This window comes from Passer montanus, unplaced genomic scaffold, assembly GCF_014805655.1.
Source record: "Passer montanus isolate IOZ18808 unplaced genomic scaffold, ASM1480565v1 scaffold62, whole genome shotgun sequence".
Classification (NCBI taxonomy): Eukaryota; Metazoa; Chordata; class Aves; order Passeriformes; family Passeridae; genus Passer; species Passer montanus.
Window position 1 is genome coordinate 3,558,206 of NW_024371260.1, and position 17,171 is coordinate 3,575,376.

Below are 17,171 nucleotides of genomic sequence, written 5' to 3' on the forward strand. Positions count from 1 at the left end.
CCTGCTCCAGTTACTGAGGTGGCACGCTCCGGGCTGGTTTTTTTGCCCAAGATAGCCAAAAAGCCAAAGGCACTGCGAAGGCGTGATGAGCACAAGGAGGATGGGTGGCCAGTGGCAGAACGCGGCAGCCGGGTGACCCTGGTGCTGGAGGCAGCCCTGCAGCATCACTGCCGACGCTGTATTTGATTATTTCAAGAGAAACACACCCGGCGCGATGTGAGGCAGTGATGATGCAGCTCCTGCCCAGGCTCCCCGTGGCCCCGGACGAGCCTTCCCCCGCCTGAGCTGCGCAGGGGCGGCTGGTGGCAGCCGCTCGCTCGCCCACGCGCTGCCGGTGCCGGGCTGCGGCGCCGACACGGTTAAGGCACCGGCGGGATCGGGAGCCGGCTGCAGCCACCGGCGGAGCCAAACTTGCCGAGTCAGGATGTGAGAGCGGCAGGGACGGCTCTGCAGCATCTTTGGGTGCTGTCGCATCCCGGGGCGCGGAGGGCTCGGCTTCCCCCTCCGCCAGGCGCCTTTTCCCGGGGACGGAGCGGGAATGGGGTAGGAACCGCCATCCGCTGCGTTTGCCGCCGGCTGCAGCAGCTGCTCGGCACCGGCGCCGCTTCCCGAGACCCGCGGAGCCCGCAGCCCGAGCCGGCAGCCGGCTTTGACTCGCTGCCTTGAGCCTCCCGGCCGCGCATCGCCCTCCGTCCGAGCACCGGAGACAGGTAGGTGCCGCGGCCGTGGCTCAGCCCTGCCTGGCCGGCAGCCACGGCGCAGCGGGGAGCTGGCAGTGCCACACACCGGGGGACCGGCAGTGTCACACAGCAGGGACCCGCGGGCAGCCCGGTGGACCCCGTTACTTCGGCTCGGGTGTACGTGACGGCAAAGCCGGGATAACCGCGGCCGGTTTGTGCTTTTGGGCTGTGTCATTGACTCGGGCAGCTGAGCAGCGCCGGTGCCGGAGCTCCGGCGGTCACGGGCGACCTCACGTGTCGCAGCTGAGTCCCCAGCGCCCGCCTGCCGCCTTGTCGTGGTGATGGGCTGGGGAAGGCGCGGGAGCCCACCCGGGCGGTCCGAGGCCCCCGGTGGGCTGGGAGATGCTGCGCCGCAAAAGAGGCTCCCGGGCCAAAGGAAGGGGCAGGGCTGCTGCTCTGCGGATCCCTGCGGCGCCGGTGCAGCCGGGGGAGGGGGGGCACGGGACCAGCACGGGGCATGAGCGCAGAGGTGACGGCAGGAGGTGACAGGAGGTGCCGAGGCGACAGGGCAGGGCAGCGTGAGTCATTGAGCTAAAGTCACCTTCCCCGTGGTGTGCAGCGGGGCATTTCACTGTGCTGCAAACACAGTGGAAAAGGGGGAGAAATATGGGGGACATCACCTGGCATGGGGAGATGCGACATTACCTGCATCCCTCACCTGACTTGGGCAGGATGCTGGGGTACCCATGGCAAGGGTCCCCCAGCTCTCCCTGCCCCAGAGCCTCACCCTTGGAGGATCAGGCTCGCCAGAAGCAGCAGTTTCATCTCTACATTCACATTAATTCCATGTCCAGTTTCACCCACTCCCACTCTGATGGCAGCATGTCTGGCAGGCTGCAGTATGTAGTCCCCCCCATGCTGGCCCAGCTCCCGGGGGCTTCCCAGCCATAAAACATCCATGTCACAGCACCCACAGTCCTGTACCCATTGTGCTGCCAGGGATGGCAATGGACCTTGGTGGGACACAAATCGTGAGGGTGTCCTTCACCTGACTCTTGGGTACATCCTGCAGAATGCAGAACACTTCTCTTCCCTCTCAGGCCACTGCCGAAACTCCTGCAGTTGCAGACTCACAGCTGAGTTGTGCCATGAGGGAGCTGGAGGTGCAGGAGCAGTCTCAGGGAAGCACCAAGCTGCTGATACAGAGGGGATTGGGCTTTTGGTGATGCCTTTGGCTCAGAGAGCTCAGAGGGATGAACTGGCCCCAAACGCTGGGACACTTTGGCTCCTCAGGGTGCAGAGCCCTGACCCGTGTACCCGTGGTCCTGTGTGCTTGCCAGCAAAGTCCCTCTAGCACTGCCAGAGACTTGCCAGCCACTGCACTTGGTCCCTGCAGCTTTGCTGAGAGGCTACAGGAAAGGGGCATCAGATTCTGCTGAAAATGGCAGAGATCTGTGCTCCTGGCACCGCAGCCCCCTGGGATACAGAATCGGCCAGTCCTGAGCCACTCAGGAGTCCAGGATTGTGGCAGTGCAAGCAAGGAGCTGCATGGCTGCACTGGGACATGGGGGTCCAGCTGTCCCCCCTGCAGGCGTCCCCCAGCTTCCCTCAGCTTTGTTTTGCTGCCCTAACATGTTTAGCTGGCATGAGCGGGCAGGACAGTGCCTGGCCAGCCCGTGGCTGCTGCTGACCCGGCGGTGCTGCAGGCAGCTGCCCACCGCCAGGCGAGGCTGTGGGAGCTCTGGAACCAACACTCGCAGCACCCGGGAGAAGCTGGGGGGTCACGAGGGCTTGGGAGGCTCAGCCCCGGTTGTAGGGCTCGGCAGGGTCCTGCTCCGGGCTCAGGTCAGTGCTGCAGGTTCGGGAGAGAGCGGCTCCCTCCTGGAAAATAAACCCGGCTTTATTGAGGCTCCCTGAGCTGCGGCTGTGGCCAAAGGAGACGCACTCCTGCAGCGCTCAGGAGGAGGGCGATGGGGATCTCTGCCGGGGGCTGCAGCCCGGCCGGGAGCTGCGGTGGGCGGCTCCGCGGGGATGGGCTCGGCTGCCGCAGCTGCTGCCATTGGGCTGCGTGGGCTGCAGGGGCTGCGCCGGGATGCAGGCACGCCGGGCCGGGATGCCGGAGGGATGCAGGATGCGGGAGGGATGCAGGATGCTGGCACACTGTGTTGGGATGCAGGATGTGGATGCAGGATGCGAGCATGCCCTGCTGGGATGCAGGCAGGATGTGATATGCAGGCTCACCGTGGCGGGATGCAGGATGCAGGGGTTCTGTGCCAGAATGCGGGAGGGATGCAGGATGCAGGCATGCTGTGCCAGGATGCAGGCGGGATGCATGCCAGGACATGAGCACACTGTGTAAGGCCATGCTCCCCCTGAGCCCAGGGCAGCCAGGAGGGAGCCCAGAGAGCTCTCAGTCCCCATCTGGGAAACAGAGCAGCTTGTGATCTGCAGTGTAAAGATGGCATCTCACCGGCCTAAAGAAAGCAGGGATAAATTTAAATCCCAGCCCCAGTTCTGTAGGGAAGTGTCATTGTTTTCTGTGATACTGGAAACTGCTGACAGTGTTGCAGGAGCAGGAGCACAGCTCCCAGGGAGTCATGCTGGATGCCCCTGCCATGGGGACAGGGACAAGGAGGGTCAGGGGTGTCTGGGGGTGAGCTCTCCTTTCCCTCAGAGCTCTCTTACCCCTGTGCTCACAGTCAGTCACGTGTGAGCTGCAGGAAAAGCCAGACTGTTTTCCTCCCCTTAGCTTGCCCCTTTCAGAGGGACCCTCAGGGAGAGCTTCAGGCTTTTCAGAATGTTTCATTTTTCAGGCCCATGTTTCCTCACCATTTCCTGAAATCTCAGGACCCCCAGAAGTTTGGAGAAAGCAGCCAAGCTGGGAAGTGAGAGAAACAGGGCTGGGGAGAGATGTTTTTGGGATCAGTGGGTCAAGGTGTGAGCCCCAGGGTCTGAGGCCAGCAGAGCGGCCTTGCCCCCACTGCTGCCAATGCCACATGCCCATCTGGCTCAGATCTCCTGCAACAGGAAGTGCCGTCATGCGCGTGCCCCAAAAAACTCATTTCTTCCTCTTTTCCTCTTCCCCTGTGGCAGGGGTGAGGCGGCGAGTGGCTCCGGGGAGCCCAGGCTGGCTCCATGTATCCCGAATCCACCACTGACTCCCCAGCGCGACTCTCGCTGCGGCAGACGGGCTCCCCAGGGATGATTTACAGGTAAGGCTGCAGGGCAGTGCTGGGGGGACTCTGTGGGGCTTCAAACCCAAGCCTGTGGCAGCCCAGAACCACCACGCTCCCTGAAACTGCCCTGATACTCCTAAACTGCCCTGGCATGCTTTGTGCAAAGGCTTCCAGCACAAAATCACCACACAGCAGCAGCAGCACGGCAGCGTTTTGGGGCACTTTCAGGGTTGTGCTAGTGCCTGCTGCAGTGTCCACTGTGCTGTGACATGGGTGGGTGCCGCTGACCCTTCTCACAGCCACTGACTCTGCCACTCACTCCTGCTCCTCCTTTTCTAACGGGGTTTGTGGCATCTTTCTTCTCTCTCCCCTTTGCTGTCGGAAGCGCGAGATACGGGAGCCCCAAGCGCCAGCTCCAGTTCTACAGGTAACCAGGCCCTTCCCCCTCCCCAAAATCCCCCCAGCAAGTGGCTACGGCTCCTGCCCATGCCCAGATAATGCTGGCACGGCGCTGCCCTGCCCAGTGTGCCAGGGTTCCTCTGTGGGATGGGTATCACATGTGTGGCATCGCCTCCTCACCTGCTCGTGGGTTCAGAAGTGCAGTGTGGGGACCCTGGGGTGTGGCTGGGTGGGGGGACCGTTCTCACGGGCTGTCCAGGCAGCAGAGTGTGGCCACATGGCTGTGGGGGACAGCCACTGTGGGATGTGGGACTCAGCTCAGCTTGGAGGGAGCGTCCCATGCCAATGCTGTGCCTGGAGAAGCCCTTAGCTTTTCCCAAGAGCAGCTCTGGGAAACCAGCCAGCTGGTCCGTGGCTCCTGCTATTAGGAGCAGTCTCATTAAGTGGTTCAGGAGGCAACATTCACCCCCATCACCCTTTTACTGTCTGAAGCAAGGGCAGCACTTCCCCACACACTCTGCCAGCAGTGCTCCAGCGCTCCCAGGGCCACAGCAGCCCAGTGGTGTGGGACTGGGTCTGGCCTGGCTGCTGTGGGGTGGGGACTGCGGGCTGTCCCTAGACAGAACCGTGGCCTCCCCACTCCACCCCACACATGATGGGAGGAGGTGAAGAGGGCTGGAAATGGGATGGCTCAGTGGCACTGACAGTGTCCATCCCAGTGCTGCCACCAGCACTGCCGAGCACTGCAACTTTTGGCTGCCAAACTGGTCTGAACCGCTGGACAAATCTGGTGCAAAGGCTCCCAAGGCCAACAGGCAGGACCGTGTCTGTAGGCTGCCTTCAGGCAGCAGCCACCTGTGTTCATCACCCGGTTCCGTTTCGGGGCTCCCTCCTGGTGGAGGCTGCCTTTCAGTCCTGCCGCAGCCCAGCTCTGACTCCACTGCCGCGGGGACACAGGAGGGCTGTGTCTGCCTCAGGGCACCGTCTCTGCTCCCTGATGGCTCCAGTGTCCAGCCGTCCCCACCGCCCTGTGTGCTGGTGACAGGAGACCTGTCACCGCAGGGCGAGGGGCGGGCGGTGCCAGCGTTGATAAAGCAGCGGCACATCCCCGGGCTTTTAGTGAGGCGCCATGAATAATTTAACTCCCCTTCGCAAGGAAGAAAATCCCCTAATAGGGCTAATGGAGCGCGGCGAGAAGCCGGACGCTGGGGGCCCGGCGCAGCCGCCAAGTGCTTTGGACGCCAAGCTCCGACACTCCCCTAATGCAAAACACCGCGGCTCTTATATCTGCCCTGGGGCAGCCCGGCCGCGCAGAGCTGCGCTGCTGCTGAGCAGCTTCCCCGGCGCGGTGAGTCGGGGCCGGCAGCGCGGGCGGCCAGCGGGGCTGGGCATGGTGGGCGATGAGCGGGGACGGGCACTGCCACGGGGCAGCCGCTGCGGGCACCAGGGAAGATTTTCCGTGCAGGGTGACTTGGGATTTGATGGCTTAGGGTGGTTTTCTTTTGGAGTTTGGGGTCTTCCTGGCTTTAGGCAGGATGGTGGCTGCTAGTTTCCCAGCTTGGCCAGGCTGGCCAGATGTCTCTCCGGGCAGCTGTCCTGCCTGTTACCCACTTGTTGTGCCCCTGATGCTGCTAACAGTGCTGTTATCCCACAGAGCCTGTGCTCTGTTCCCCATCCCTGCTCCTTCCTTGCAAAACAGCCTCTCCTGCTTGGGCACGGCGCAGCTCATCCTTGGCAGATCCTGCAGCCCTGCTGCCACTCATCCCAGGAGCGCTGGGATTTCTGCTATCAAAAGGCCATGAATGCACCCACCTCCTCCATGCTCTCTTCACCATCCTGTTCTGTTCTGCTGAAAATCAGTAAAGTGTCAAGATAGGGCAGCTGGTGGATTCCCACCCCATTGCTCAGAGCAGCCCAGATCAAACCCCCGGCTCTGCTTGCTGCAGCCGTTTGGCTGCTGTAGAGCAGTGGTGCAGCCAGCTCAGGTTTCTCCTTGCTGCTGTCAGGTGAGGGGATCCTAGCAGGGCAAGGAGATCCCACTGGGAACAAGGAGATTCCACCAGGTGCCCGTACCCAGCACGAGCCACTGGCATTGCCCTAATTAAAGCTACCAGCCACAGAGAAGGGCTGGCGCTAGAGTTGCTGGGTCCAGCCTCCAGCTTTGAGGTGTGGCAGGAAGAGGCTGATGACCAGGGATTCAGTTCGACTTTGCCACAACAGAGGGAAAGGTTTCCTTTCCATGTCTCCCAGCTTTTCCAAGGCCTTGCTACAGAGCATGAGGAGCACCGAGTGGTCTCTGACAGCACTCGATGTCAGAGAACACACCCAGGGTTTTGATCATACCTGACCAGCTGCTACTCCATATCCTCTGGGCTTCCCTCTCCTTTGCTCTGGAGGTCACACCTCAATGGCAGACAGCCCTTCACTTTTGGCTCCTGCAGCTGTCAATTTGAGCTTCACGGGGAAAGAAAAAACCACCAGTGGGAGCCTGGCTGGAGCCTGATGCCGGTGTAGATGTGCCACAGTGCATCCCCAGTGGCCACTCTGGCACCAGCACCACAGCTTTGGCCCCAATCCCTGCTCCCTGCAGACACTGAAACAAGGGAAGTTATGGAGAGAGGCGCAGAAATCAAGCAGGTGCCACCACCAGTGAGGTCCCAGGCACAGAGACAGCCAGGGCTGGGCTGTGTGAGGAGCCCACCCTGCGGCAGGCTATTTTTGGCAGCCGCACCGGCTGGGAGGTCGGTGCCGCGGTGGTGGGGAAGGTGTTGGCTGGTGGCGCACATTGCGGCAGCGTGACGCAGGCACAGTGAGCACCCAGTGCCCACAGACCCTCTGCCGATGTCCATCCTTTCCAGGGAGCCCCACAGGGACCCCTTTCCCATCCCGATTTCCCTTGCCCACTGGCACACAGTGCCAGATTCTCACCAGCAGTACTTGTGCCGCTGCTCACCATGCCTTGGCCAGCTCCTGGGACCTGCTGCGTCCCTCATTGGGATGCAAACCAGTGCAGCCCCGCACAAACTGGGAGCCACGGGCCACACTGCTGCATCGTGGCTTGGGGCGGCTGTGACAGGCACCACTGCAGCCTCAGACACGGACTGTGCCGCATCCCTGTCCTGCTGCTTCTCCTGTTGTGCTTCAGCTCTCACGCCAAGGCTTTGCTCCGCTGACGAGAGTGGCTTTGCTTCATGTCCTGACAAGAGTGGGTGCCACCACTCTGTCATGGCAGTGCGGGCAGGGCTGTGCCCTGAGTGGCGAGGGAGCCCATGTTGTGCTTTCCCAGCTCTCTCCGTAGCACCACAGAGTGTTTGGCGGCGTGGCTGGCCGGCAGAGCCCACGCTCGGGTGGCAGGATGCTCTCCATGACCTACAGTGAGAGCCTGCGCAGCGTGGCCAGCCGGCCCAGCCCCGAGTGGGGGCTGCCCCCAGCCCCCCGGGCGGCCGACGGGCTGGAGCTGCGGCGGCTGCGGGATGTGCGGGCGGCGGCGCGGGCGAAGACTCTGGAGGAGTTCCTGCGGATGCACGGGCTCTCCCTGGCCGACAGCACCGCCCGCGCCACCGGCATGAAGTACAGGTAAGGCAGCGCCGAGGTGAGGGGATGACACTGGGGACGCTGCTTGGTGCTGGTTTGACACCTCGTCAGGAGAACGGCTCTCACCTAAGCTCACCTCGGCTCCCTTGTGCCGAGGCTGGGAGGAGCCGATGCCCTTGGCACGGCGAGCGCCGGAGAGGCGGCAGCCGATCAGCGCCGTTAGCACTTTCCTCCTTGGTGATCTTTGAGCTTCTCGCTTGACATTCCTGTGTGCTGTCTGGGCATTTGCAGATGCAAACACCCTCTGAACTTTAAAGATTAGGCACCTGGAGCAAACAGCCGCCGAAGAGCTGTTTCTGCCTCAGAAGTGTAAATCTCTATCTGGTGCAGGTAGATCTCTGCCTGACTGGAGGGGTACATCTTCACTTGACCGGGGTTCTTCTCCACCTGAGGGGTGTAAATCTCCATCTGACGGGCATACATCCCTGCCTGATGGGTTTGCATCTCCTCCTTAGTGATGGGTGTGCATCACAGAGCGGGTGCATCATTAATTTTGCATGTGGGTCCTGGTGCAAGGTGTATCAGGATTTCAGCCAATGTCCTTGTCAGGAGGACACTCCAGGCAGCTGGAGAGGTGGTCATAGCCCCTGACAGGGATGGGGCTGCTCTGCCCAGTGCACCTCTCCCCTGGCATTGCGGGTGGAGCAATGGGGTGCAGAGCCCAGGTCAGGCTTTGAGGGGCACCAGGGCTGAGGACAGCGGCTGTTCTCCAGTGACAATACCGAGGTGCCCCTTGTCCCCCACTGCAGTGAAGCCCCGGGGAGCTGGCAGCTCTGCCGGCTCCTGCCATGCTGCACTGTGCCGTGCCGCGCCGCGGGTCAGGTTCCCCTCTGCTCACAATGACCGCGGTAACATTTACACAGTGGCAAGAGCCCATCTAATATTCATGGGGACATTATTTATTGATGGGAGCAGCTGGCACAGGCACCCCAAAGGTGCTCCTTCTTTGGGCATGTCCCTGCTGCCACCAAAATTTTTGGGGTTTCTCATCCTCTGAGGACTGACAACTGCTGCCAGGTCCCCCCCGCACTGGAGCCGGCGCTGGCACTGGTGCTGGCAGGATTACCAGCTAAGGAGCTTTGTGAGAGAGGGAAGCGGAGGAGATTACAAGATTTTTCATTAGGTTTGGGGCAAATGTGCATAATTTCCTGCAAGCCCCGTCGCTGCATTTTGCTCCATCCTGAGGGGCACGGCAGGTGCTGGCAGCCGTAGTGGGCTGACTCGTGTCCTTGCTTCGGCGGGAGGTGCTAGGCTGGAATCCGTCTCACTCGACTTCGTTTGCACTGGGAAAAAAAAAGGGGAATGTGCTGCTGGGGCTGTGGCCCCGAGGGCGACAACTCCGGCAGGCAGGTGGGCTCTGCCGCGGGAGAGCCATCAGCATCGTCGCCACCTGGCTGCCGCCCAGCCCCGGGCTTGGCGATGCACACGCGTTGCTGCCAGGGGGTTTCGTTTCGGACCCGTGCAGGGGAATTTGCCTCTTCACTCCGCACCTCAGCCCTCGCTGTGCCCCAGAGCGGAGCTGGGCCGGCAGCCGTACCCGCGGGGGGATGCCCAGCGGGGAGCGGGGGATTCCTGCCCCGCCACGGCCACTCTGGAGGGTACCGGCAGCGGCTCTGCCTCTCTGCCCCCACCTGCCCGAGCGTGCCGCTCGCTCGCTTCCTGAGCTCATCAAATATTGAGGGCAGGAGGGCTGACGGGAGCGCTCCTCGCCCGCCGCCCCGCAGCCCCCCGCCGTCACGTTGGCGGCGCGCGGGAGGAGCTCCCCGCCTCGCCCGGGGCGCCGGCTAAATTTAGGCAGCTGGCGCTGCTGCCCGCCGGAGCAGCATGCAGGTCTCCTTTGTGTGCTCCGAGCACAGCATCAAGAGCCGGAGCGCGGAGGACCGGCTGAACCGACAGAATGCCGGCAGCCCCAGCCTCGGCACCCGCGGCAAGTTCCGCGCGGTGGCCATGGTGGCCCGCAGCCTGGGGCAGCTCTCGGTGCAGAACGCCCCTTCCTCCAGCGACTCCAGCGTCAAGCAGCCGGGGATGAAATACCGGTAGGCTCATGGGGCTTTCCCTGTCCTCACTGCGATCGGGGCGGCGAGGGGGGGCTGGGGGTCGGGGGCGCCGCACTCCCCTTGTCTCCGGTTCGCGTCCGGCTCTGGCGGTTTCTCGTCGCTAAAAGTGCTGACCGTGCGCCTCCGTGCGCTTCCTCGCTGTTTGCTCCTGTCCCCTCAGGGCAGCTTTGATCCAGCCGCGCGTAAAATCTTCAGGATGGGGGAGAGAAGGGACCCTAAAATTCCGAGTAGGATTAGTAGCATCCTCAGTGTCTGCCAAGCCTGGCTGGCTGCCGAGCCGGGGGGGTCTGGGAGTCACGGTAGCATTAATCCGGTCTGCCATGGCATCCTTTCGGTGCTGCTGGAGACTCAGTGCCCTGCAAAGTGAGTGCAGAGCCATAAGCAGCTTTGGCTGCCCATGGTGGTTCTGGAAACGGGGTGGTGTGTGCATGTGGGGCCCCCCCGGCCAGCACCCACAGGGCTCACACACCCCATGTCCTGGCTCTGGGGCAGAGCACTGAGGGCTTCTCCCATGAAGGCTGAGTGTGCACCTGGGCATGGGGCTGGGGCTCTCCCCAGATGAGCATGGACCCTAGGACAGGGTAGGGCCCCCCCCAGATAAGCCTGCACGCCATGGTCCAGCTGCCAGCAGCTGCGTGCCTCCGCTGCAGCCCAGATGTGCCAGCATTAGGCAACAAAGTGTGTGAGGCCAGCAGACCACTGGGGTGAGCCTGGCTGTCACCCACCAGTGTCGTCCAAATCAGCTGAGTCCCCTTACCTGGACACTGGGGAGGGGGCTGGCCCAGTTCTGTCCAGCTCTCGAACACCAAACCCTTGCGGTGATAACAATATTGGGACAATGCACAGTGGCATCCTTAGGGCTCAAGTGCTCCTGCCCCACAGTCATGTTCTCATCCAGAGGAGGAGTTTACCAACAACACCCTCTCCCAGGCAGTGGGTGATCAGCTTGGGCATCCCCACTGCTGGCTGCTGGAGGGACAGTGGTGCAGGAGGATGGGATGGGATAAGAAGTGTAGGAGAATGCTTGGCCTTCCCAAGGTCTGCCAGTATCTCTGTTGGGCAGCCTGTCAACACACCTTTGGGCTGGGAAGCCAAGAGCAGCGATGGTCACCTGCCCAGGGGAACCTCAGCAATGCTCTTGGAACGTCCAGGATGAGGCAGGTGCTCTCCTCCCTGACGGCAACCCCAATCACGGGGGCTTGAGCCACCGCTGGCCCACGGCCATGACCTCTCCCCATCACAAAATGCTCTAAAAACACCACGGGACGGGGGGAGCACCGGTGCCTCCAGATGCTGGGCGATAGCATGGCAGTGCAGAGGGATGCTGCCCTGACTCAGAGCAGCCCACGGGCGCCCGTGGCTGGGCCGCAGCCGCTCCCTGCCCGGCTGCCGGTGCCCGTGTCGGCGGTGCCGGCGGTGGCGGTGCCTCCGGTTGCTATGCGACACCCGCGCGGGCGAGCTGCCGCGGCTCACCTACACTTTATTTATTTTAACGCTCATTTCTTGAGCCTTTGTCATTTTTAACAAGTAACTGGCTCTCCATCACCACAGCGAAGGCGTCTGCCAGCCTGGCCCCCTTCCTGAAAGCTGTTCTCCAGTTCCTTGTGCCGGTCAAATTTTCTGGGGTGCTCCATTTCTCCAGGATGTTGCTCCACTCCCGAGCACCCTCGCCTGGTGCAAGCCCCGTGCTTCCCTGTGCAATGCAGAGAACGGGCACAACTCATACCATGTATGGGATGCTTCAGTCCTGACTATCGGCATGCCAGCTCCTCTTTCTCCACTCTCATTTCTCAGTGCCAGTGGCATTCTCAGGGCAGCTGGACACCCCAGCCTCATCAGGGGGAGCTGCTTTAACGAGGTCACTGCTCTCCCAATAGCCCTGCCGGGCACAGCATCACTGCGCAGGTGCAGGCAGTGGCACTACCAAGCTTCAGGATGCCCAGCCTGGGATGGCTCATTAATCAGTTCGGATGGGACTCTCATTTTGGAACCATCCCAGGTGGGGATGGGGACCAGGGGACACCACCACACTTCCCAGTCCTCGCGCCCGGTGTGTTGGTGGCATGCAGGGTGCATGAGACAGCGTTTTGGGGCTTTCTGGCACCTTTGGTAATGGTCTCTGTCTTCCAGGAACCTCGGGAAGTCTGGGCTGCGTGTGTCCTGCCTGGGTCTGGGTAAGTGCCAGGGTTTGCCACAGCCCCTCGGCATCCCCTCAGTTCCGCAGCAGCTGCCGGCACTCCCCGGCCAGGGCAGCCCTCGCTTGCCCCGGTGATGTTTGCAAAGGGAAGGAAAGGGTTTTCCTCAGCCCTGCGGCTGTTTTGAGTCACGGCCCAGAAATTGTCAAATTATTTTCTCTTTTTCTGACACGATAGGAAGCGACTGGGCCGTGCTGGGAGCACCACAGTGCACGCGGCAGGGCCAGCTGTGGCCACCACGTGCCAGGGCTGTGCTGAGGCAGCCAGGGTGGGTGGCCGGGGGCTTGACGTGGCAGCGCTCGTTGCTCACCACATTCACCATGCGCACACCTCTCTCTCCCCTGCAGGAACATGGGTGACTTTCGGAGGGCAGATCACAGATGAGGTAAGGCTGCACCCCTTCACCTTGTCTCTCCGCTGGTGAGTGGGGAGGGGATGGGGCCAGCCCAGCCGTGGCTGTGGCCTGGGTGCATGCAGCTTGCCGGAGCTCCAGCGCTCTGCGCACGCGCCCGTGCTCTCGGCCACCCCCTTCACCGACCCCGCTCTCTCCTCGCAGATGGCAGAGCAGCTGATGACTTTAGCTTATGACAACGGCATTAATCTCTTCGACACGGCAGAAGTCTACGCTGCTGGCAAGTAGGTACCCTGCTTTGGCAGTGCCACAGGGGTCTCACCCTACGCCCCGCCTCCCACCAAATCACGGTGGCAATGGGAATATCCCAGGTTTGCCAGCTGCAAAGCAGCTTCTAGGATGGAGTTCTGAGCGCTTGCCCATGGAGGGAGTCATGGTTCTGGCAGTCCCATGCTTCCCATGGTGGCCTGTATCATGCAGGTGCAGCTGTGCACCCTCCCAGCACAGCTGTAGCCAGGGCACACGGGCCCAGGGCATTGGCATGTGTCCATGCTTTCACTTAAAATTAGCAAGCTCATGCACTGGGGACAACTCGGCTCTGGGTGCTGCAGCCAAGGGGCAAACAAGTGTCCCCATGGCTGCACCTGCCAGGTGCCAATGGCTGATGTTCCCTTCCCTTGCAGGGCCGAGGTGGTGCTGGGAAATATCATCAAGAAGAAGGGGTGGAGGTAAGCTAGACACCATCCCTATTTGGCAAAACCCGATGGGCTGGGTGGGGAAAGCTGGTAGAGCAGCCTTGGGCAGGAATGTGCCATGCAGGGCAGGGTGCACAGGGCTTTGCAGTGATTCTCTCTTTCTCCCCACAGACGGTCCAGCCTGGTCATCACCACCAAAATCTTCTGGGGAGGAAAGTAGGTAACAACTGCCCCCTAGCAGAGCAGCTGGCACGGGTCAGGCTCTCACCCCAGGCTCTCACCCACCTTTCCTTTTGCAGGGCCGAGACAGAGAGGGGCCTGTCCCGAAAACACATCATAGAAGGTAGGGGCATGTGTGAGGGCACTCGTCAGGCACTGCCAGGCTGTGCCTCACCGTCTGCCTCGGTGCTGGCAGCACGGGGCTCAGCACACCTGATTGCCCATCCGTGCTGCAGGTCTGAAGGCGTCTCTGGAGCGGCTGCAGCTAGAGTACGTGGACGTGGTGTTTGCCAACCGGCCCGACCCCAACACGCCGATGGAAGGTGGGTGCGCGCCACGGTGCCACGCTGCTCCCCGCTGCCTTTCATCGCCGTCGCGGTTGGTTTGCGCCAGGCTTGTCTTTCAAGGCCATTTTCCCTCCCAAGCAGAATCCGCTCCTCTGCCACCACGGTTGGCCCGTGCCACAGTCACACTTCTGCCGCCTCCTGCCTGGCGCCAGGACCCTCTCGGGCCGCGGCGGGGCGGGTTGGCAGTGTGGTGGCAGGTCACTGCCCCCATCCCAGCAGCGGTGACTCCACTTTCTCTAAATCTCTCTTTTATCACCAGGGGACCCATTTAGTTCCTCCAAGTCCAGGACTTTCATCGTAGAAGGTACTCCCTGCCCGCACTCTGCCCGCCAGCCGCTGCCTGTCCCAGCGGTGTTTCCCGGGGCAGAGCCCCCACTCCTCTGTGATCCCCCATCCTTGTTCCCCCTCTCAAGCAAACCCTGCCATGAGATGCAGAGGCAGCAGCAGCACAACACAGACACCCCCCTGGCCCTTCAGACTGTACTGCAGTTTAAAGGACAAAAAGCAGAGAGGCTCCCGCCCCCCAGGGTCCTGCCATGGGGTGCCCTTGGCACATGCCAGGGTCTGCAGCAGGGTCCCTCCCCACCGGGGCAGCTGTGAGCATGCTGGGGTGTGTGCCCCGGTGCCGGCCGGGCGAGCCTCGTGCCCCTTGCCCTCCCCACTGCTCGCCTTTGGCTGCAGGAGCACGCCTTGGCTTGGCCCCAGCCTGCATGGCTCAGGGCTGGCTCCCCCCAAGACGCCTGAGTGGCTCACACAGGGTTCAGGCTTCCCTCTGTGGGTCTCTGTGTGTGGACAATGCATCAGTCCCTACCCCTGCAGCAGTGCCAGTGCTGGTAACCCCACAGGGCATGGGGACACTGGCAGAAGCCTCAGGCTGCTGTCCATGCAGGGAGAGCCTGGCACCGTGCGAGCATGTCAGGTCGGCTGTGGTCCCTGGCACATCCTGAGTGGCTGCTCCCTCTCTCCCCATCCTGCTCTTCTGAAAGCATTCCCTGGACAGCACCCAGCTCCCACCGCAGCACTGGGCAGTGGGAGCCCCCTTCTGCCAGTGCAGCCCTGCTAAACCCCACCTGCCACTCTCTCCTTCCCTCCCGGCAGAGACAGTGCGAGCCATGACCCATGTCATCAACCAGGGGATGGCCATGTACTGGGGGACCTCGCGCTGGAGCTCCATGGAGATCATGGTAGGGGCCCAGGGGACGGGGCGGGTGCAGCGGAGCAGCCCCAGCGATGCTGCTGACGTTGATTTAATTAGACAGCAGCTGTTGGGAGCCAAGCGTGTGCAGATGCACTTAAGCCTTAATTATTTTTCGGGGTGGCTGCTCAGGACTTGGCAGGGGGGTTGGGCAGGGGGCTCGGGGGGAGCGGCAGGGCGCTGAGGGTCCTGGCTCTTCTGCAGGAGGCGTACTCGGTGGCCCGGCAGTTCAACCTGATTCCGCCCATCTGTGAGCAGGCTGAGTACCACATGTTCCAGCGGGAAAAGGTGGAGGTGCAGCTCCCTGAGCTCTTCCACAAGATAGGTATGACAGGGGGGATTCCTCCCCAGCTCCCCAGAGCACAGTGCTGCTGAGACCAGGTGCCACGGCCCCTGAGGGAGCTGGGAGCAGCAGTGTCACCCCCCTGTTCTGCTCTGTCCCCAGGCGTTGGAGCCATGACCTGGTCCCCACTGGCCTGCGGCATCGTCTCGGGGAAGTATGATGGGGGCATCCCCCCCTACTCCCGTGCCTCGCTGAAGGTGAGCTGCACCAGGGCTGGGAGGGCACACGGGGATGGACAGAGCTGGGGGAGCAGGGCCAGGGGCCTTGCAAAGTCCCTATGGGAACAGGAACTCCAGGAGCCACAACCCAGGGAGTTTGGGGATGCCCTGCCTGTGCAAGGTGCTGGTGCACCCTGATCCCACCACAACACCCCTTCCCACTCCCCAGGGATACCAGTGGCTGAAGGACAAGATCCTGAGTGAAGAGGGCCGGCGGCAGCAGGCAAAGCTGAAGGAGCTGCAGGCCATTGCTGAGCGCCTGGGCTGCACCCTGCCCCAGCTCGCCATCGGTAAGATGGGGGACAGCAGGGGACAGCTGGGGTGACACCAGGGATATCTGGGCCGTGCTGAAGCTCTGCTCTCCCTCCTCTCCCAGCCTGGTGCCTGCGCAACGAGGGTGTCAGCTCCGTCTTACTGGGGGCCTCCAATGCTGACCAGCTGATGGAGAATATTGGAGCAATACAGGTCAGTGCTCCCAGCAGGAGCAACATTTGCCCACAGCACTCATTGCAGTGCTGCACTGTGCGGGAAAAGAGGGTTACAAACCCGGCTCCATGACAGGTTTTGCTTGTCGTGAAGGCGAGAAGCAAAGACGAGGCTTTGCTGGGCGGAGGGGGCAGGGCTGGGCCTGACTCAGGCTCTCCCTAACTGGGTCACCCTGCCGGCAAGCTGGGGCTTGCGGCACGAACGCGGTGGGGTGGAGGCGGTGAGCATCCTCAAGCACACAGCAGGGTCACAATCCCAACTCCCAGCGTTGCCCCCATCCCCCGCAGGTCCTTCCAAAGCTGTCGTCTTCCATCGTCCACGAGATCGATAGCATCCTGGGCAACAAACCATACAGCAAGAAGGACTACAGATCCTAAGCGCGCCCGAGCACGCCGCGCAGCCCTCGCCGCCCGTTCGCTTGCTTACGCTTTGTTGGAGCAAAGTGGAGAGTGTGGCTCGCACCGCGAGCGCCGAGAGCCAGCGCTCCACCCGCGCCGCCCCGGACGTGGCGCCGCGGCCGCCCGGCCTGGCTCTGCGGCGCAGGGACGGCCGCAGGGAGGCGAGCCCCGAGCTGCCCGGCCGCCCTGCCCGCCGCCGGGACCCGTTGCATGCGTGGCTCCTGCCTCCACGTTGGCGGCGGGCGCGGGGTGCACGCGGGTGCTGTACGCCCACGAGGCCGACAACACGAAGCTGTTCCCCGGCCCTCGCCTCTGCCCTCTCCCACGGCACCGCGGCGGTTCCCGGAGAGCTCCCGGGGAAAGGGGTGGGTGGGATGGGGACAGGGAGGGAGTTTGGGATGCTCTGGCCGAGCTGTGCTGCGGGGAGGGACCGGGATGGGGGAGTGTGTGTGTGTGGGCAAGTGTGCAAGTGTCTGTGTGCATGGACACACGCGGAGATGCAGGGATGTGCAGACACACGGGGACGTATGGATTTGCAGACAGCAGCTGTGGAGGTGAACACAGCCCACAAGCATCTTCAGTTGTATCTGCACAAAGCTACTGAAAGCCTCTACACATGCACCCACGTACACCTGTTACAGGGGTGTCTGCAGACACACACACAGTCACACACGGCCAAATGTAGATACAGATGCAGCTCTACCTCCACCTCTATCCCTGGCATCAGTCTCTGAGAGATCAATACCTATTTACATCTATAGATACCTGTATGACACACCTCTGAAAAATACATGTATAACGTATATACACACACGTA

At 62.2% G+C, this 17,171-nt stretch overlaps 1 protein-coding gene across 4 annotated transcripts; it reads left to right on the plus strand.

Annotated features, from left to right (window-relative positions):
* Nucleotides 1-224: 224 nt before the first annotated feature.
* KCNAB2 (potassium voltage-gated channel subfamily A regulatory beta subunit 2) lies at nt 225-16,658 on the plus strand. 4 transcript variants are annotated; one of them, XM_039727587.1, is made up of 16 exons: nt 229-710; nt 3,774-3,892; nt 4,242-4,283; nt 12,037-12,080; nt 12,449-12,486; nt 12,658-12,737; nt 13,137-13,181; nt 13,320-13,364; nt 13,448-13,491; nt 13,604-13,690; nt 14,813-14,898; nt 15,114-15,234; nt 15,355-15,449; nt 15,640-15,760; nt 15,847-15,935; nt 16,244-16,658. In XM_039727587.1, exons 2-16 carry the CDS (start codon nt 3,816-3,818, stop codon nt 16,331-16,333), a joined length of 1,104 nt encoding a protein of 367 aa, XP_039583521.1. In that variant the 5' UTR covers nt 229-710; nt 3,774-3,815; the 3' UTR covers nt 16,334-16,658. The 4 variants fall into 4 exon arrangements, with proteins under 4 accessions (XP_039583522.1, XP_039583521.1, XP_039583523.1 ...); XM_039727588.1 differs by lacking the exon at nt 4,242-4,283 and having other exon boundaries at nt 225-710; XM_039727589.1 differs by lacking the exons at nt 229-710; nt 3,774-3,892; nt 4,242-4,283 and adding an exon at nt 7,531-7,831.
* The last annotated feature ends 513 nt before the right edge of the window (nt 16,659-17,171 follow it).